Source organism: Bos mutus, chromosome 2 (assembly GCF_027580195.1).
Source record: "Bos mutus isolate GX-2022 chromosome 2, NWIPB_WYAK_1.1, whole genome shotgun sequence".
Lineage (NCBI taxonomy): Eukaryota > Metazoa > Chordata > Mammalia > Artiodactyla > Bovidae > Bos > Bos mutus.
The window spans coordinates 49,879,674-49,901,025 of record NC_091618.1 but is presented as its reverse complement, the minus strand read 5'-3'; the positions used below and the strand labels follow the sequence as shown (position 1 = coordinate 49,901,025).

Genomic DNA, 21,352 nt, shown 5'->3' with positions numbered 1-21,352 from the left:
ATCTCTTCTTATTTTTTAAAATTTATTTTATTGAGGTATATAATTGTGTTAATTTCTACTGTACAGCAAAGTAATTCAGTTATATATATATATATATGTTCTTTTTCATATTCTTTTCTGTTGTGGTTTATCACAGGATATTGAATAGCGGGGCTTCTCAGGTGGCTCAGTGGTAAAGAATCCGCCTGCCAAGCAGAAGACATGGGTTCAACCCTTGGTCGGGAAGATCCCCTGGAGCAGGAAATGACAACCCACTCCAGTACTCTTGCCTGAGAAATGTGATGGATGGGGAGCCTGGAGCCTGGTGGGGAGTTGCAAAGAATCAGAAGCAACTGAGCAACTAACAGCAGTAGCAGTATTGAATATACTTCCTGTGCTATACAGGAGGATCTGTTTATCCATTCTATCTGTAATAATCTGCACCTGCGAATCCCAACTCCCAATCCATGCCTCCTCCACACTCCCTCCCACTTGGCACCAAGTCTGCTGGGTACGCTTGAGTCTGTTCCTGCTTTGTAGATAAGTTCATTTGTGTCATCATTCCTTTGATAAGAACACTAATCTCATTGACGAAGGCTCCACCCTCATGATCTCTTTACCACCCAAAGGGCATCTTCTAATACTATCACGTTAGGGATTAGGGTTTTATCACGTGACTCTGGGGAGGACACATTCAGTCCATAGCAGAGCCTTATTGGAAAAAGCAGTCGATTCTATTACCATAAAAAACCCAAACATTTCTCCTTCTTTTGTCCCTTCCTTTTTAATTTCACCCAAGTTTCCTCAAGGCAGCATCCCAGGGTGTTCTGACCATCTTGTGGCTATCTATTGGCCAACTTGCTTTCATGCCTATACTCATGTTTCTGAAGCTCAGCTCTCACCCTCCGAGGTCTAGGTCCTGGCTTTGTTGTTGTTCAGTTGCTCAGTCATGTCCGACTCTTTGTGACCCCATGGACTGCAGCATGCCAGGCTTCCCTGTCCGTCACCATCTCCCGGAGTTGCTCAAACTCATGTCCATTCAGTCGGTGATGCCATCCAACCATCTTGTCCTCTGTCATCCCCTTCTCCTCCTGCCTTCAATCTTTCCCAGCATCAGGGTCTTTTCTAATGAGTTGGCTCTTCCCATCAGGTGGCCAAAGTGTAGAAACTTCAGTTTCAGCATCAGTCCTTCCAGTGAATATTCAGGGCTGATTTCCTTTAAGATTGACTGGTTGGATCTCCTTGCAGTCCAAGGGACTCTCAAGAGTCTTCTCTAACACCACAGTTCAAAAGCAGCAATTCTTCTGCGCTCAGCTTTCTTTACAGTCCAACTCTCACATCCATACATGACTACTGGAAAAACCATAGCTTTAACTAGACGGACCTTTGTTGGCAAAGTAATGTCTCTGCTTCTTAATATGCTGTCTAGGTTTGCAATAGCTTTTCTTCCAAGGAGCAAGCATCTTTTAATTTCATGGCTGCAGTCACCATCTGCAGTGATTTTGGAGCCCAAGAGAATAAAGTCTAGCATTATTTCCATCATTTCCCCATCTATTTTCCATGAAATGATGGGACCAGATGCCATGATCTTAGTTTTCTGAATGTTGAGTTTTAAGCCAACTTTTTCACTCTTTTTCACTTTCATCAAGAGGCTCTTTAGTTCCTTTTTGCTTTCTGCCATAAGGGTGGTGTCATCTGCACATTTGAGGTTATTGATATTTCTCCTGGCAATCTTAATTCCAGCTTGGGCTTCATCCAGCCTGGCATTTCACATGACGCATTCTGCATATGTTAAATAAGCAGGGTTACAATATACAATCTTGACATACTCCTTTACCATTTTGTAAAAAGTCGGTTGTTCCATGTCTGGTTCTAACTGTTCCATCTTGACCTGCATACAGGTTTCTCAGGAGGCAGGTAAGGTGGTCTGGTAATCTCATCTCTTGAAGAATTTTCCAGTTTATTGTGATCCACACAGTCAAAGGCTTTAGTGTAGTCAGTGAAGCAGATGTTTTTCTGAAATTCTCTTTGCTTTTTCAGTGATCCAATGGATGTTGGCAATTTGATCTCCGGTTCCTCTGTCTTTTCTAATCCAGCTTGAACATCTGGAAGTTTTCGGTTCACATACTTTGAGGCCTAGCTTAGAGAATTACATCCTGGCTAAGAGGAGGCAGATTTCAGTCGGTGGCACCCTCAGGGCCCAGTACCCCCCCACCCCACCAATCCTGCTCAACTGTCATTGCTAAGGAAGCCAGGAGCCCAGGTCACAACTGGCCCTCAGGATCCTCAGGGCACACAAACAGCAGGGGATAGGTCCTGCAGACTGAGACCCAAGCAGACGGCCACTGCCATTGTCCTAGAGGCGGGGACAGGGGAGAGGTTCACCACTTCCTCAAGTCCTGGGCCAATCAGTAGCTGGTCTTGGTGGGGGCTCTGGAGCCTTGCAAGACACAGCCCCCAGCCTGTTTCCTGGGTAGGTAAGGTGGGGGGACCTGGGGAAAAAGCGGGGATCCACCTCTTACCTCTCTCCTCTCAACCACCACCTCTCAGCATGTTGACTCAAAGGGCCCACTACTGGTGGCTCACTGACAGTTCGCTGCTTATGGGAGAGACCCGCTGCAGCACCAACCAATGGCTGAGCAGGGCCACTAAGGGTCCCTAGCAGTAACCATTGCCTGGTAAGGACGTGCAGGGTAACGGCGGCACAGTAATGCCCTTGTGCTAAGGGCTGCACTTGGCCAGGCTATACTGCAATAGGAACTTCTGCCCCTTGTATCATCATATCGTTACTACATTGGGAATGCGATGGTACCGTAGCCTATGCTTCTCAAACTTAAATGTAAGTCACCTGAGAATCTTATTAAAATGCAGATCCTTTCAGTAGATCTGGCATAGTATTTTGCTTTTAGTATCTAAGTCATGTTTGACTTTGTGGTCCCATGGACTCACGGGGTTTCCCAGGTAGGCATATTAGAGTGGGTTGCCATTTCCTTCTACACTGTATTTTTAAAAATTATTTATTTTTGGCTACATCTGTTCTTGTGGTATGCCGTTGCCCCAGGACTTCTCTCTAGTTGTGGCCTGTGGGCTTTAGTTGCCGGGTGTCACGTGGCATCTTAGTTCCCTGACCAGGGAGAGAACCTGTCCCTTGCATTGGAAGGTGGATTCTTAACCACTGAACCACCAGGGAAGTCATTAGTCTATTTCTCAAAAACTGCAAGTGACACGAACACTTTTGATCTCCAGGCTAAACTTTCAGGAGCAATGACCTTGACATCTGGCATCTGAAGTTCTTTCTGGGTGATCATTTTGGAGCCAAGTGATTTTCCTCCCATATGTGTTAAATTCTATATTCTGCTTTTGTGATCAAAACTACTCATCCAGTTGCATATTACACTTTATACACATTACATACTACAGACACCAGTTAACTACCAGGTTTAATTTTGGGGGGTTTGGATTTTTTTTGTACATGATTTTCCTCATTTATGACTACTTGTTTCTAAAGTAATGGTATAATTATTTCTATATTTTGATGTCCGTATGCCACGGGCAAACTTTTCATGCCTACAAACCACCACATTGCCATCTTCCTTATGGACACAAGAAAAGATTTCTCTTCCTGTCCAAGAAAATCCCTCCATCGATGCCCTGACTTCCAACTCACTGAAAGCACATTGTTACTTCTTTTGCTAATCAGCCTGCTCTATTTTATCTAGTCCCAAACTTTCTCTATAGTAGTACCAGTAAAAAAATGTTTCATGAAATTATTTAAAAACAGTGAATGCAACACAATTGTAATTGCTGAATTTAGCTGAAAGATGTATGGATGTTCATTGTACTATTCTTTCAACTCTTCTCAGTATTTGTAAATTTTTAAGTTTGGGGGTGTAAATACAGGAATGAACAATTTATCCTTTGTTTCTTCCTAGCACAGATACTCCCAGATAACATAAATTCCCTCCAGAGCCTCTCACCCATTAAAAATTTACTCCCACAAACAAAACTTTTCCCCCAAGATATTTAACGTCCTTTTGTCTAATCTGACATACAAGCATGTCCTCTTTACAATCTTTCTGCATTATAAACTATTAACAAATTTTAAAACTTTTAGCTTTTCTAGCATGAACACTAGAAATGTCATTTACTCTCTAGTTTAGTAAATCTTAACTACATTGTAAATCTGTATTCTCTATGTATTCTATATAGTCATCTCGTATTCTACAGCTTCCTATCTACATTTTTTGCCCTCCTCCTCCAGTCATACATAATCAGGGCCCTGAACAACTGCATTCAAAGCAGAGCACCAAGAAGCTGGCATTCCTGCCGCAGTGCTGCCCACCTGGTTCCAACTGTGCCACATGTTGTGTGTGTTAGTCACTCAGTCGTGTCCAACTCTATGGGACCCCATGGACTGCAGCCACCAGGCTTCTCTATCCATGGGCTTCTCCAGCCAACAATACTGGAGTGGGCTCTCTCCTCCAGGGGATCTTCCCAACCCAGGGATCGAACTGGGTCTCCTGCATTACAAGTGGGCTCTTTACCACCTCAGCCACATGTTCTGAGGACCAGTCAACATCCTACGTTTTCAGCTTGCTTTTCCCAGGACTAATGCAGGTTTCCCCAAAGTAGGTATTTTTAATATTTATGAAATAGTAAATCTAGTTTCTACTGAGGTAACTGCAACCTAAAATGAAACGCTTTTTTACATCACTTTTATCAGACATATATAAGTCCTGCTTAAACAAATGCCAAAATAGTTCTCAAGTTAGGGAGATTTTGCACTCCAGGATATGCGACAGTATCTGGAGGCATTTTTGGTTATCACAACTGGGGTGGGGTGGTGCTGCCATCTACTGGATTGTCAGGGATGGTATACGTCTTACAACGCCCAGAAAGTGACCCACACAATAGGTGTGTCTGGCCCAAAATGTCAATAATGCCAATGTTGAAAACACAGCTGCAATTTCTGCTTTATCTAAACTTTTAAGATTTAGGAAGCACTAAACACCAGAGAACCAAACAACTGAACCTATATGGCTCCAACTGTGTTTTTCAGTTCTTTATTAACAAACAGTATTCTTTGGTTTTTCAACATTAAGTTCCCTTAATTGGAAAAAAACCCAGAGTTCAATACCACTAAAATGGCACAACCACCACAGTGTAGTGCAGTAACAATACAAAACCAACTAAGATTAAAAACTGGTCTAAGACTTTGGATATAATACGTTTTATTCATCTGGTGGTACTTGATGCTCACAGGGCACCATACAACAATCTTTAAAAATACAATTAAGAAAAAAATTGAACAGCCAGAGAGATCAATTCCATTAGAGGGCCCACAGGAAAACCAACAAAAGCCCGCAGAAAAACCCACCCACTGTCCCCTCAGAACATTAATTTCTTCCTTTTTAAGTTTGGCTTTAAGAAACACCAAAGGAAAGTGCGAAAGAAAAAGTCTTTGTTAAAACATCACATAGCGTCTTTCACATAAGTATCTCACAAAATGCTTTCCTTATTTCAGAAGCATATAAAATAATTCAAACATTTGTGAGCCTCATTTGGTCCCAACTTTTACGATCACAGCCCTCAGTATTTGCCTCACCTCTCTGTCCTCAAGTTTTTGTTATCAGTAAAAAACCACTTCCAATCGTCTTTGCTCCACACCGCCACTACAAAGCACAGATGTTTCACATACACATCAAGGGCCAAAGCAAATTGAACTTATGCAAAAACCTGAATATGTAACTAAATTTCCCAAAGACTGGTTTAAAAGCAAGTCTTGGCTTTGAAATTTCATTGTATGCTTCAATTTTCACAATTAGTAATTACTGAAGGTCATCTGACATCAAGCACAAAAGAGAACAGCAAGATTTAAAGTTGCATGAGGGATACCGTTACAGTAACTTCTAAAAATAGGTGATTTTGGAAATTTTGTACCGTTGACATGTTGTCATGAAGTTATGTCACATAAGAAACTAGTTACTAATTCTGCCTGATCAGCTAATGCTCAGTATTAATTTTGTACAAGTCAGCCAATTATAAGCTATTTCTCAAGTTTAAGCCTCCAAAACAGGGAGCCCTAAGTATTAACAGTTCAATAAATTAACCTAATCTCAGGATATTGGTTTTCCTTACTGTGGCAGAGCCATTGTATGTTTAAGCTGCTGCAGCAGCTCACTTCTCATCAGAGTTCATGTTAAGCACTATAACATAAGGAGATAAACTAAAATAGCTATGGGAAGATTAACACCTAAAACTAAAAAAGTTTTGGCCAACTAGGGAAAAACAAAGATACACTTTATTATAAAAAAAAAGTGCTGTATTAATGCTTGGTTCTTCTAAATTTGAATGGCATTTCAGCTTATGCTCAACACCTATTGATCAATTATTATCTGATTATTGGCATATATTACCTGATACTTAAGCAAAACTAAGCAAACCTAGACATTTCAGCTGCTGCCACTGTGTAGCATAAGTAATCTGTAACTAGATGTTTCCCCCTTTTCACTATACTGTATTTCTTAAGGGCAAGACGCAGGTCAGAAGTACCTCTGCATCCCTACAACTAACCACAGTGGCTGACATAAAGTAGGTGCTTAACAGGTATATATACTGTTGAGTAGTGGCTTATGACATGACATGGGCAAAGAACTCCAAAGATTGTCTTATTCTAACTTGCATGACTCAGAGGTAGCCTCACTCCCTACAGGTAGAAGTTTAAGCTACTTTTCCCACATTCTAAACAGAATTGTCACGAGTCGGATATGACTTCAATTACTTCCCTTAAGTAAATTCATTAGCATTTTGAGAAATCAACGATGAAAGGCGCTATGCAAGTGCAAAATAATATTAAAGACAGTTCAGCAAAGGTGCTATATTTTCTAAGGTGATGGAAGGGTTGTGCTAGTTTGAGGTTAACACCCCCAAACCTACTCTTCCTAACGTCTTTATCAACAGAGCAATGGAATTTTGACAAAGATACCATCACTTTATATAGCTTGTATTCTACTAACTACTCTCTAAAAACCAGGTGACAGAAAACGATATTAAGCCACTTATTCTACAGAAACCAGTACTTTATCAAAGTTCCGCATTTTACAAGTCATGTTCAAAAAACACACACGAGTTAGCATTTTGTACACAAATGTTTATTTCTCAATTAAACATTCCCTTTAAACACAAGGAATGAATTCTAAATCTTCATAAACATGAATTAAAAATGAAAGCCCTCCAGTATAGTGTGTGTAATCACTGTGTTCTTGGTCACTACTGGCGTTTACTGCTTAACATCAAAAACAAAGGTTATTTAAAAATCATGCTACTGGATTTCTAGCTCTTTCTCTATGACCAGTTCTACGCTGATCTGCAATGTTTAAAAGTTTACATCACCAAATCAAAGCAAGTTTAAGGTGTGAAACAGCTGTGCATTAAACACAAAATAAACAATAAAGTTACAAGATATAGTCAAGTTCATAACGAATATAGGTGTTCTTATCATCGTTGTAGATTCTTGGGTAATGTGCTATGAGAGCATCCTGTGAACCGATGTAGATGGAGTTGTAAATTTTCCAATACACATCTCTGACTTTCCGGGCTGGGTGAAACAAACCCTAGAATAATTAAAAGGTTACATTATTTCAAGAAATACATAACCTTAACACAATTAACAAATAAACCATAAAGATATGGTTCCAAACATCTCCCTTTGAGAAAGGAAAAAAAAAAAGATGTCAATTCCATAAAACTGAAGTGGGCAAGGACAAAATCGAATCTTCTCTCCCCTCGTAACTGTTTTCCCATATGGCACAAATATATTCTCCCTAATGATAATTAGGAACAGTGACTTAATTCAACTAAATTACTTTTTTCAATGAGTACTGTTTAAAAAATCTTTAACCTACCTGTAAACAATACTGTAGCATTCTACATGGTCCAATAGCAACTCTCAGACCCTCCAGGGCCCCCATAACTGCCTGAATTACATGGGGAGATGTCTCGAACACATTGGGCCATACATAGTTCAACAAGTGATTCAGCGAATCTTCGCAACCAAATCCATAAACCCCAAGTGACATGTGTTGCACCACTGCACTAGCAGTCTGTCTGTGTACAAGGTCCCTGTAATGGAGAGCAAAAAAAGCTTTTTATTAAGATGCAGTCTTAGTTTCACAGAAAATACTTGCCTGCCTGTTAGAAACTATATCACAAATTCAGTGTTTGGAATGGATGCAGAGTCATCCTTACACCTCCTGTATCTGACACAGGATACCTTTAGAGTGACTAATAATTCTACTTGAGAACTTTTGCTTTGATGATTCAAACCTGCTCACTATGGCTCAAAAATAAGCTATATTTTTCTTTCATAGTAATAGGAGCAAGAAGGCCCAGCACAGTGTATATTTTTGCAAGCTACTAAAAATAAGAGGGGATACATGACTCTTAACACACGAACGATTAACAGTAATACCTCATTTTGAACTCTGTAAATTTAAAATCTTTGAAAGTAATTTAATACTGTATACAGTAAATAATTAAAATGAGATTAAATCCCTTCCCTTGTGGTTTTTTAAAAAGATTCATTCAAGAATTCAATTTGGGGAAAGGAAGAGAAGGACTAATAATTTTTTGAAACCCAGAAAAAAGAACTTTTATCACCTCCCATGTTTTGACTGACTTTATGACAAATCATTGATTTATTTATTACAATTTATTCAACTGAGAACAAGTATCAGATAAAAGGTCTATGATAGGTATAAAAACAAGTTCACAAGTTTTACCCTCAAAGCCAGGAAGAGAACCTTAAAGGTATTTAAGAGAAAAAAATACCTTTTTCTCTTAAACCTTAAGAGGAAAAAAAAAGCACCTGAACCTACTTAGTTACTAGCATCTTTATTTCTCTTATTATAATAATCTATTAGGCATAGATTACAATGAATCCGTATTCCTCTTTGGTAAATGTCCCAACTAAAGTCATGTTTCTTGGTATTAGGACTGTATCCATCACCTCCAGCAATACTTTATCAGGGGTCACCATCTGAATAATTGGGGGCCTGCAGTGACAGTAGTGTGGCTCTGGCAGGCTATGTTTAGGAGTTAAAAGTGTCTCTGCTTCACCTGCCATACAAAAAGCTAAAAAGATCAGGTCTCTTCATTATATCAGTAAGCTCATGCTCATCATTTTCTTTTTAATTTTTAAAATAAAAGTTGATTGGAAATTTCCTGATGGTCCAGTTGTTAGGACTCAGCACTTCTACCACTGGTGCCAAGGTTCAATCCCTGGTCAGCCAAGTAAGATCTCATAAGCCTCATGACATGGCCAAAAAAAAAAGTGGGGGGGTCTAAAATGAAGAGGGGGCACACTTGGGGAAAAAAATTGGGGGAACCATTATAGCATGTATCTTTTTTTTTCCCCCTTGGCTGTGCAGGGTCTTTGCTGCTGCACAAGGGCTTTCTCTACCGGCAGGGAGCAGGGGCTACTCTCTTAATTGTGGTGACTTCTCTTGTTGCAGTGCACGGGCTTAGTTGCCTCATGGCTCTGGAATCTTCCCAGACCAGGGACTGAACTGATGTCCCCTGTAGTGGCAGGTGGATTCTTAACCATACGATCACCAAGAAAAGTCCTATATCATATACCTTATTTGGAGAGAACAGTCACATTAATAGTTTGATAAAAATCCAGGCTAGTGGTCCGTTCTTTAACTACATCACAATAAGCAGGTCATGTAATGATTATTTCAGTAAGTTCTAAAATAAAAGAATTATTTTAACTATTTTCTTGTGCTTAGTTCAAGTCACTTACCTATCCATTAAAGCATCCTCAAGTAGTGGTGTTACAGCATAAATGTAGTCCTTTCCCATTTCACCAATATATTCAAACAAGAAGGAAAGTGACTTTAACACTCCATTTTGAACATTCAGTTCAGGAACTCTGTATTCATTCATTAAGGCAGGTAGTACTGTGAAGGGTGAACATGTTTCAGCGACAATAGCTATGGCCACAGTTGTACAAACTCTGTTCTGCCTTTCTTGAACTTTTAGGTTGTTGAGAAGTGTAGCCAATACATCATGAGGGCTGGAAAAAAATAAATGTGCCAGCAAACTGTTAGTATACAAGTCAAAATTTTTTCAGAGGGAAGAAAAATAATCAAAGGATGGGAACTCAGTAATTTTATGCTATGGCATTATTGTTTCTACTTAAGAACTTCATTTTAATTAAAATGTTCACTTTAATGAAAATATTCAAATGAATTCATTTTCAAATATAATTGTTTTTAATAAATTTCCTGAAATTTCATTTCATTGAATGAAATTTCATTTCATTACATGTTGCTGCTGCTACTGCTGCAAAGTCGCTTCAGTCGTGTCCGACTCTGTGCAACCCCATAGACGGCAGCCCACCAGGCTCCCCCATCCCTGGGATTCTCCAGGCAAGAACACTGGAGTGGGTTGCCATTTCCTTCTCCAATGCATGAGAGTGAAAAATGAAAGTGAAGTCGCTCAGTCATGTCCGACTCTTAGCGACCCCATGGACTGTAGCCCACCAGGCTCCTCCATCCATGGGATTTTCCAGGCAAGAGTACTGGAGTGGGGTGCCATTGCCTTCTCCGTCATTACATGTTTAATATGAGTAATTCTTTGAGTGGTCAGAACGTGGTCTACCATGCCATAACATACAAAATCTGTTTCCCTTTTATCTTCCCGCCCACACACCTTTACCACATTTATTTATTTTTTTTCATTTTATTTTTAAACTTTACAAATTGTATTAGTTTTGCTATTTATTCTCCTTTTTTAAGGATTTATCTTACCACAAATTTAAAGGAACACAGGAACTAAAAGATTAGCACAGCTATTCACTGCAAATTGCTTGACTTTCATCACAAATACTTCATCACAAGTGAAAATATACTATAGCTAGCAAAAAAGGGGTGGGGGAGACTCTAATTATATAATCAACTTTTGTTATGTTTGAGAATATCTTCTTCTTATGCCACATGTACATGAAATATCTCATTTTCTACAATGACTGTTCCAGTTTGGTTCTGGTGGAGTGAAAGCAAATAACCACAGATTATCTAACAAAATAGTTATAATTTTTAGTTGTCTGTGGATTAACTCTAGAAAAATATTTTTAAAACACATGAAGTATTAACTTGAGAATTGAACTATGTTAACTGTTCTAGCAATATCCAAAAAGAACTGGTCGTAATATTTTAAACAATAACCAAAAAGAATCAACAAAACCTGAAATCCTTCTGAAATGTTTCCCTCTCTGCAAACACTGAAGTGTTATCAAATGAAATTTTATACCCTTCTATTTTAATTCAATTTAAGATGAAAGAAAATACTTCAAAAATTGAAGGTCATTAGTTAAAGTCTATTTTAACTGCATTACTCATACCTTACCTTAAAAGAGCTTACAGAAACAGAAGCATCTTTTAACACTAAATTGGTCTATTACAAAGTTAAAAAAAAAAAAAAAAAGACGTAACTACTACTCACCCAATGGCCTTTGCAATATAACCAAATGTATTGACTGTGGCTCTACGAATAGCTTTTTTGTGTGCTTTTAAGAGCTCTAAAAGTTCAAAGCAAATCCTCATCCATTCTCTTGCAGACACATATTCAGCTCCCCTGGTTTAAAAATAAAAGTTTAATTTGTTTGTGACAATAAATTTTAAAAGGTAAATTTAAAAATTCAGTTCTCAAAACATGATTACCAACTCATTTTAAGCATTATATAAATTGTTAACTGTTCAGAAGAGATGGATTATTTTTAAATAAAAGCAAAATTTAAAAATATACCGCTACTCCCTCATTACCATTCAAACTGAAATTTCACTGAAAATATTAGCCTGACCATATATACTTACATTAGCAAAATTTGCCAAGTGAATAAAAATGTGAAAACCAATACTACTTAAAAAATATTTAGGTAATCTGCTTACCTATCAGCAATACGCCCAACAAGATCAATACAATTCTCCTGTACTTTTTCATGCCTATTCTTTAAGATGGGGGTGAGTCTAGGCAGCAGATCTTTAATTGGTGGGGTCATCTTATGCATACCTATTTAACAGAAGTCAACACACTATCAATTAACATGTAAACTGCATGCTTTGCTCATTTTATCTTTTACTTAACAATGTAATATACGTGACTAGGCATAAATACAAACTTACAGCTGCCTATGGAAAGAAAAAGCCCCAGATTCTGACCAAACGCAGAATTTTTAACTTTTCATTAACAACTTCTGATTATGTATGTATAAAAATGAACGAAATTAGTGAAGTGATTTAAAGAATGATGGATACTCAACAACAAAAAAATTCCATTTAGTTCTGAAATGTATTTGTACACTGACATTTAAATATGGGGACAGCTTATGTTCCGGCCATACACAACAATATAAGCCAGAGGGAGACATGTAAATTAAAGCAAAATTTTCCAGAAAGGGCCCCCTTACCCTTTAACTGCAAAACAAACAGATCTCCAGTCTCCCTGCAATGCAGGGCATACTTGGATGGTATTTACACCTACGAAGAGAGAAAAAAGGAGGCAGCTGGCAGGGGCTCTTGTTCTAACTAGAATTGCTTGCTCTGATTCTCTCTCCATTGCTTTTCCCATGTTTCTCTGACCAACAATATGGTTTATAGTTCCCTACAAACCAGAGCCCCACAAGTGGCCAAGTAACTGATTTTTAGCAAGTATCTCCAAATATAGAGGACAGGGCTGAACTGTGATTTGTATGTAAATGCAATGGTTCAAAGACGTCCTATACTGCATAAAAACCCCTTACTAAAACAAGAAAAATAGTGGCTTATTTCAACCTCCTGATAGGTTATTTCTGCCCCTCTAAACTCTGCACAAGGCTGCAATAGTTCTATTCAATTACAATGAAGAATAAAACACAAGACCATATTTATTGCTCCATCATAAGGCCTTTAAAGAATAAAAGCTTTATTCTCCACCCAAAAGATTTATAATATACTTGTTTTAACTTTGGGTAAAAAGCTGAAAGGGTAGTTTAGTATTGGATTTAAATAATGAGATTATTTGATCGATTCACTTTTCTCCCTGGTTATCATTCCTTGAACTTAATGGCAAGCAGGAAAACCTCCCATAACCATTTTATTCAAGTTGAGTAAATATATCATATTTAGTCTTAAAATTTCAGAGTTCTCTCCACCCACCATTGCCTTCCTATATATTCCATGTGAGACACTGTATTTTTAGGGCCCTCTTATCCCATGACTTAAGTTTTTGAGTTGTGACTATTCGCTCCTCTCTTGCAGGTCCTAAAACTTGCCCTCTTTTCTCTTTTAAAGTAAAATATAAATAGGTTTTGGGAGGTAAGATTCTTGTGACATCCCAACTTAACTATATTTTTTAGTAGTTAAAAAATTGTATCAGATATTATCACTCAACTCCTAAATAGGATTTTGTATTTTACTTTCAGAAAATCCAAAGAAGTTTTAAAAAGCAAAAAACAAAAAATTCTTCCATAACCAACGAATTCCATACCTATTACATTTACAATGGCCTTCAGTGCTCCAAGAATGCTGCCCAAAACTTCAGGGTACTCTTCACCCAAATACTCATACAAAACAACACCCAAATGCCCCATCAATTTTTCCTGTTTAAAAAAAAAAAAAAAAGATGAAATGTTACTGTTTATGCCATTTCTTTTGGTGAATAAATAAGAATCTGATATAAAGTTTACCTCTTGACAAGTCTTCATGACAACAGCTGTTCGAGAGATCAAGTCAGCTGCCTGCTGCCTAACTTTCGCTGATTTGTTATTTAAACGCCACAAAACTGTACCACAGATCTGAGGCAAGTAAGGTTTGACTCGTTTGCCGAGAGCATTGACCACTGTACCAAAGCCGTTCAACATTACTGAGTCCTTATTAAAAGAAAAAAAAAAAAGGCCAAGTTAAATTTAAAAACTATATTCAATGTGAACAAGAATTCAGTTTGTGATGGAACAGTTAAAACATACTAATATTCAGCTTTCAAAAATTTATTCTAAAAATGTGATGTAGAAGAACATTTCTTTGTAGTTAACTGCATAAATATGGGCATTTAAATTTTTTAATTAATTCTTTACTGATAACATTTCCTTGAAACTACTTTTTACAAATATGAGAGCCAATGGCAACTTGCCATAATAATTAGTATCATTACCTCTGTAGTCTGTTCTTGGAAAGCATAAAGAATACCATCAATCAGTTGTTCTTCAAGTTTATGATCAATATCTGCTGCTCCCAAGTTACCCATAATTTTCTCAATTGTCTCCATAACCATTTTTCTGTACTGTTCAGCTTCATCTTTTAGATCATCCACAATCCTGGATATAATTTCTGCTGCACCGACTTTGTTTGCCAACTCCACAGTAGTATCAACTAACTAAAAAAGAGGAGGGAAAAATCAATTTACTGCTTTTCCAAGGAAATACAGAGAAATTATGAAAATGGAATATTCTAAAGATAACTATTTAGCTAGTCAGTGTGCTGAAAACAGCTGGCTCCTACTATTAAAACTTTAAGATGGGACTTCCCTGGTGGTACAGTGGGTAAGAATCTGCCTGCCAATGCAGAGGACATGTCTTTGATCCCTGGCCAGGGAAGATACCACATGCCCAGACCAACTAAGCCTGTGCACATAATTATTGAGCCCACGCTTTAGAGTCCATGTGCTGCAACTACTGAAACCCAAGAACCCATGAGCCAGAGCTCCACAACAAGAGAAGCCATCACAATGAGAAACCCATGCACGGCAACAAAAAGCAGCCCCTGCTCGCTGCAACTAGAGAAAGTCCAAGAACAGTAACGAAGATCCAGCACAACCAAAAAAAATTTTTTTTAAAATAATAAAACTTTTAAGAAAAAGGTGGCCAAAAAAATTAAGTATGAGTCTATGTCAAGGGGATTAAGGTTAAGATTATATTCATGCTTTATTTAAGCCAGATTAAGGAGTTCACTTACTAGATAAAAATGTCAATTCATAGTTGGCTATTTATTCCAGAATGCAAACTCAAAATGAAAATTGACTTGCTGACTAAAATCCATCCTCTTTCACAATCAAGCAAACAATCTATGAGATCCTCAAGGCAAAATATGATTTATGTAATATGCAATCAAACTAATGGATTAATTGTAAGAATTTCTGAAAATATTTTTTTTTTACAATAAAAACTTACCTGTCGGTAATTTCTTCTATCCAAAGCCATTCTATGTTGCCAAAAGTGTTTAAAAAAGGGAGGAAGGATCTCTGTTTTAATGTAGTTTGCTTCTACACCATCTGTTCCACAACACTGCTTTACCACCTAAAATGTTCAAAAAAATAATAATAGCAGCAGCAAACACAGTCCTGGTCTAAAATATATTTTTTAATGATATAGAATTCTCTTTCAACAATGAAATACATCCAATTTAGATGAATAAATATTGAACAATTTGGAACAAGTACCTTTAGCACAATTTTCTTCATTTCTTCATCAGGAGACTGGAATTCTCGAATAAGAATTAACATCACTTCTCTAGTATAGTAGTTGGCATATTCTGCATCCATGAGAGGAATAAGATAGCCAATAGCCTTTAAGAAAGCGGCAAGACCCTATTTTAAAATAAAAAATATATATATACTTAGTAAATTAGATTTAGGTCATTTGAACTTCAATGAGTAGAAATAAAAAACACAACCAAACTGGTGAATTTACCTTTCCTCTGTGTTGGCGGATACCCTTCCATAGAGGCTTTAACACAGAATCGAAAGATTCAATACCATAAGGGGTTGCTGCTTCAGCCAAGGCAGCAATGGCCAAAGCACTAATGGTCCGAACTTTTTGCTGCTCATCCACAAGACCTATAGAAAGCCAAACACAGGTTTCAACTAAGCAATACTGCCAAATTTTAACTTAGATAGTACTACTGAGATTCCAGCAATACATCTAACCGTTTAGTCAAACTGCAGAATCTGTTCACACTGGACAAAGTTAGGCAAAAGCCAGTATGAACTACAGCCTATTAGCAGCTAATATTACAAATCATAAACTATATGGTGTTTATGTAGGTCACTTTCCACTTCTCCAAAAATCAGTAGCCTAAATTTCAGGAAACCTGTCTGAAAACAAAGTTATCCTACAACTTACCATGTTCAATGATTTCAACTAAACTTCTGAGATGTGGCAAGATGGCACAGCCCATGAGAATAGCTATCTGCTGTACAATCTTTATACCAGTGTGTCTCGCTTGCCAGGACTTCTTGCTTTTGCACACAGCTTTTAAGAAAGGCAATAATGAAGGAATGCCCAGAGCAGAGGCTACAACAGCAAAAGCTCTAGCTGTTGTGTTACGGACATACTCATCCATATTATCTATATCAGGTCTCATGGTAGAGATCATAGTAGCCAGTCCAGCAGCCTGAAAGTTTAAGAAAAAAATGATAATAATGAGTTGATAACATTAACCTTTAATCATTTTGTTCTAAAATTGAATAGTCCTATCAACAAATATAAAACTTTGTTTTCCAGAAATATAAATACCTTTGCCAAATTAGAAATAATCTCTCTGCCTTCCACTCGAGCGTAGTAATCTTCATCAATCAACAATGGTTCAATGACCACTAGGATCTGAAAAAGAGAAGGAGCTACATTTTCACACCAGTTACTGATGCAATGCTCATGTAACAGAGTACATATAAGGAAATTTTTAATTTCTAGGACTGTGTTAATTAAGGGACAAATTAATAATTTTAATCACACAACTTTAAACCCAACATAAAAATCAGTATTTGGGAGAAATGGTAATACAAAAATAATTAAATACAATATACACACATACCCCTATCTGCATTTTACAATTCTAAGCCATAATTACCATCAGCAAAAAGATGGTTCTTAGTACTAAATGGCTAATGATACAGAAACATACATTTTCATATCCTAATATCAATAAAAGCAAATTTAAAATATGAGTACTATGAACCCATTATATAGGATGGCCAAAAGTTACATCTATTTACACATGTATTTGTCTATGTATCTACATGCAAAGAAAAAGGTCCCAGGGTATGTAAATGTTAACAATGGCTAACTGAGTATTCTTTAAAAGGAGCTGAAGTTTCCCTTTTTTACTGTAAATGTATAGCATCTTGTTACTTTTTAAGAATTTTTACATTTCACAAATACATCTATTGATAAGTTGGTAAAAAAAAATGAATTCTTTTTGTATCAAAATATATCAAGTCACTAGAAACACAACTGGAGAACAAACCTTGTGTACATATGGTCGAACTAAGTCGTCAAGTTTGTATAATATTCTATCAATAACTTTCACAAGTAAATGACGCTCTTGATCCTCAAGTGTAGGTGACATCAGCAGAGGAAGAATCTGATTAAACAAAGGACCAGCTCCAAATTCACGAGCTTTATCAGTAATCTGACGCAATGCAGCCTGGAAGAAAGAGTAAAAGGTAGGTTTCTTGATTATAAGCGTTTTGAATGGGAGCAAAATAATTACTCCATGGTTTTCTGTAACTGAATATTTTAGTGTAAATGTCAAACGGATATTTTACATACAGAAGTACGTGTTCATTCCCATTAAAATTACTCTGAAGTTTGAACTCCTGTGATAAAGGCTTAAACAATGTTTTCAGATAATTCAAACAGAGTAACGGTGCTAGAGAAGGTGTGAAGAAAAGGGAACCTTCCTACACTGTTGGTGGGAATTTAAGCTGGTGAAGCCATTGTGAAAACAGTATGGCGGTTCCTCAGAAAACTAAAAATAGAATTATCATACGATCCAGCATCCCACTCCTGGGCATATATCCAGACAAAACTCTAATTCAAAAAGATACATACACCACCTATGTGCCCAGCAGCTCTATTCACATTAGCCAAGCTGTGGAAATCACCTAAATGTTCACTGACAGATAAATGGATAGATATGGCACATGTATACAATAGAATAGTACTCATCCATAAAAAAGAACCAAATAATGTAATTTTCAACAACATGGATGCAACTAAAGATTATTACTGAGGTAAGTCAGAAAGAGAAAGACAAATAGCATACAATATCACTTAAAGGTGGAATCTAAAATACAACACAAATGAACCTATCAACAAAACAGATACAAAAAACAGACTTGTGGTTTGTGGGCCGGCGGGATGGACTGAGAGTTTGGGGTTGGTAGAATGCAAACCATTACATTTAGAATGGATAGAAAACAAGGTCCTTGTGTATAGCACAGGAAACCATACTCAATATCCTGTGATAAACCATAATGGAAAAGAACATTAAAAAAGAATATATACACGAACTGAGTCACTTTGCTGTACAGCAGAGATTAGCACAACATTGTAAATCAACTATACCTTCACTAAAAAAAATTGAAAAAATATATTAAAAAAAAGGGTAATTTAATAGAGTCACAAGAGTATAAGCTAAAACTCCTAAACGTCTCCTAAAGAACCATTTTCAAACCACATGATACTAATTTCCCACATAATTCTACTAATTCCCTTATTTTCAGCATGTTTTAAAGGCTTTGAGGATAAAATGGAGAATCTCTAAGATTATAATGAACATGATGATTTAACAAACTGGTACTTACCTTTCTCATAGGAGGTGTTCCATTCTTAATTTTTAAAAGCAACTTCATTATTTTTCTCTCTTTTTGCTCTTCTGGACTAAGAGTTGATTCATCGACATCAACCTAACAGTAAAAAGTAAAAAATTTAAAGGTTAGTGGAGATATAATGACTTGTAACTGCTAAAGAGTTAGTATCTTATATCTGTTATTATCACTTACCAAAAGTTTATCAAAGTACTGAATATCATCAGGTTTTAAAAATGGAAGATTTCCAGATGGTTGGTCATTAACGTTTTTCATAGTTCTATCTTCTGTTTGCATGTGGAAACCTGTCATACCACCCAAAGGTGTTGGAGTTGCTGTCAGCTTTCGAGCTGGAGTTCGAATAGGAACATATCCAGCTGGAGGGGGAAGTACCTAATACAGTTAAAAGACAATTTAGGACTTTCTTAGCTTTATATAGTAAATGATAACAAAAATGAGTAATATGTGCACGTAAGAAGCTTTCTGCTTAGAGGCAAGAATTACCATCAATTAACATCAATCTCATTTTTCTATTTTAATTGTATGTTTAAAATATATAACAAGTATTACTCTTTCTCATCAAATTTAAATTTAGATTAAGTGTATTAGAAGTGTGGGGAAATGATGCAATACATGAAGAAGGCTTACAAAATTCTGATCACTTTCAAACATTAGACTATATAAACATATTGGTGAACCAGTATCACATAAATGCAAATAAGCTCACATAGTGCACAGAATGCATAAAAGATTATATTAAAATAATAAAAAATTTAAAATTCATGTAAATCTCTGCTACAAAAGCAAATCTCTTTTAAGACTGTACAAAAATGAGTGCAAAAAAATTCAAAATGTTGAGCAAAGCCCTATAAATACACACCATTTAACTAAAATAAAAAAATTCACTCAATATTCACAAAGGAGGATTTTCCCCTTCTACTTATAAAGGAATCAATGAATGTAATTGAGACAGACACTCAAGGCAGTCAACAGTAGGATGGAGAGTGACTATACCCACAGTATTACATGGACATTTGTAGTGATTTAGTCACTAAGTCGTGTCCGACTCTTTGTGACCCCATGGACTGTACTGCACCAGGCTTCCTCCATCCATGGGATTCTCCAGGCAAGAATACTGGAGAGGGTTGCCATTTCCTTCTCCAGGGGACCTTCCCCACCCAAGATTACAAAAAGTTATAAAGTAGTTAATTCATGCATACTTAAAAACAAATACTCTAGTACAAACCTAATGAGGGGAGAGGGGAAAATACATAAAACTGTTAAGAAGCAATAGACATTGGCAGAAAAGGCCCAGTAAAGGCCATCAAATTACTTAGGTTCCAGCCCTGATTATAGCTATATGACCACGTTTAGACCATCGAAAGGTCCTAGAGTCAGAGGTACCTACAAAATTTTATACTTCAAAGTAAACTTCAAGTTGCTATGGTAAAGTAAGAACATTCTTTGTGTTCACTGGCAATCCATGAACTAAATACACAGGATCTTGTGAGACATCAAGTAAAATAACCATGATATAATGTGGAAATGAAACACACTTGGAAATATCTCAAGAATGAAACAGAGTAGTAAATTTGGGCAAGACCAATGCAAACTTTACCAGTTAATATTTTCAAAGAATATTTAAAACAAAAACCAGGCAATTCCCTGGTGGTCCAATGGTTAGGACTCGTCACTTTCATTGCCAGGGCCAAGGATCAATCCTCTGCCCCAGAATGATTGGGAATTGATATCCTGCAAACCTCATGGTGCACCCCTCCCCACCAAATCCACATTCTAAAAACCAGATTCATGTTGTTATTACCTTATATCCTTCTGGGAACATAGCATCTAATTCTTCATCAGACAACGGGCGATTTCTCTCATCAATTTCTCGCTCCCACCGCCAAGCCTGAAGCTGCTCAGGAGTCATACTCATTATGTGACCTACCAAAAAAGTAAATTTCTGTAATAATCTATATAGTGCAAGATTTTTATCATCACATAGGTCCTTGGGATTGGATATAAGACAGTTAAGATCAATTCTAACATTCATTTTTATATTATAAACTCAGACTTCCTTTTATGTCCCGTTATTCTTGCCAAAAATAGGCATTAATAACACACAGAAAACCACAAACAAAAAGTTCGAAATACTAACGGGGAAAAAATTATTTCCAATGACAAAGTTTCTACCTGGAGTAGGGGTGGCCATGTTCATGGCTGGTGTGCCAATTGGTGTCTTTCCAGGGGTCAGAACAGGAGTGCTTCCACCCATCTGACTAGCTGGTGTTTCATCCCAACGTGACTTTCTTTTACTGGCTCCAGGAGTTGGCGTTTCACCAATGGAATCTCCACCTCGATCTGTTCGAGGAGTCTCAGCCCATCCACTTCCATGCCCAGGAGTATCTTTAAAGAAAAAGTGAATAAGCCTAAAATTTTAACCACTGTCAAAAAATGACTGTTTATTCTCAAACAGTTAACAAACTCAAACTGATGAAGTTCAGAAACAAGAAAAGGAAACAGGAGCAAAGAATTTTTTTAATCACTCATAATACAACCCAGAAATAACCACTTTTGTGTAGCTTGAGCCATTTTTCATTTTTCCAGAGTGAGATTACTCTGCATGTGTAATTTTATACTGCTTCTCTTATCCATTACTGTTTATGCGGGAGGAGGAAGTAGGGGTGTGTGGTTTGTGGAATCTCAGGTCCCTGACTAGGGACTGAACCCAGGCCCCTGCAGTGAAAGC

General features: G+C 37.1%; 1 protein-coding gene across 4 annotated transcripts in view; it reads right to left on the bottom strand.

The window, feature by feature from the left end:
• Positions 1 to 7,108: 7,108 nt before the first annotated feature.
• SF3B1 (splicing factor 3b subunit 1) overlaps positions 7,109 to 21,352 on the bottom strand; it is a 58,888-nt gene continuing 44,644 nt past the window's right edge. For 3 of the 4 annotated variants that reach the window (XM_005894585.3, XM_070388768.1, XM_070388767.1), the window contains 18 exons: positions 20,797 to 21,009; positions 20,426 to 20,547; positions 18,799 to 18,996; positions 18,601 to 18,702; positions 17,259 to 17,438; positions 16,529 to 16,615; positions 16,136 to 16,406; positions 15,704 to 15,849; positions 15,454 to 15,600; positions 15,185 to 15,310; positions 14,170 to 14,391; positions 13,706 to 13,888; positions 13,507 to 13,618; positions 11,931 to 12,051; positions 11,485 to 11,616; positions 9,782 to 10,054; positions 7,884 to 8,100; positions 7,109 to 7,592 (listed from right to left, as the gene is read on the bottom strand). In XM_005894585.3, the coding sequence (XP_005894647.1) occupies positions 7,434 to 7,592; positions 7,884 to 8,100; positions 9,782 to 10,054; positions 11,485 to 11,616; positions 11,931 to 12,051; positions 13,507 to 13,618; positions 13,706 to 13,888; positions 14,170 to 14,391; positions 15,185 to 15,310; positions 15,454 to 15,600; positions 15,704 to 15,849; positions 16,136 to 16,406; positions 16,529 to 16,615; positions 17,259 to 17,438; positions 18,601 to 18,702; positions 18,799 to 18,996; positions 20,426 to 20,547; positions 20,797 to 21,009 (3,011 nt within the window). In that variant the 3' untranslated portion in view covers positions 7,109 to 7,433. Of the gene's footprint in view, positions 7,593 to 7,883; positions 8,101 to 9,781; positions 10,055 to 11,484; positions 11,617 to 11,930; positions 12,052 to 12,448; positions 12,519 to 13,506; positions 13,619 to 13,705; positions 13,889 to 14,169; positions 14,392 to 15,184; positions 15,311 to 15,453; positions 15,601 to 15,703; positions 15,850 to 16,135; positions 16,407 to 16,528; positions 16,616 to 17,258; positions 17,439 to 18,600; positions 18,703 to 18,798; positions 18,997 to 20,425; positions 20,548 to 20,796; positions 21,010 to 21,352 lie in introns of those variants that run through there. The other variant, XR_011467816.1, reaches the window with a different exon arrangement.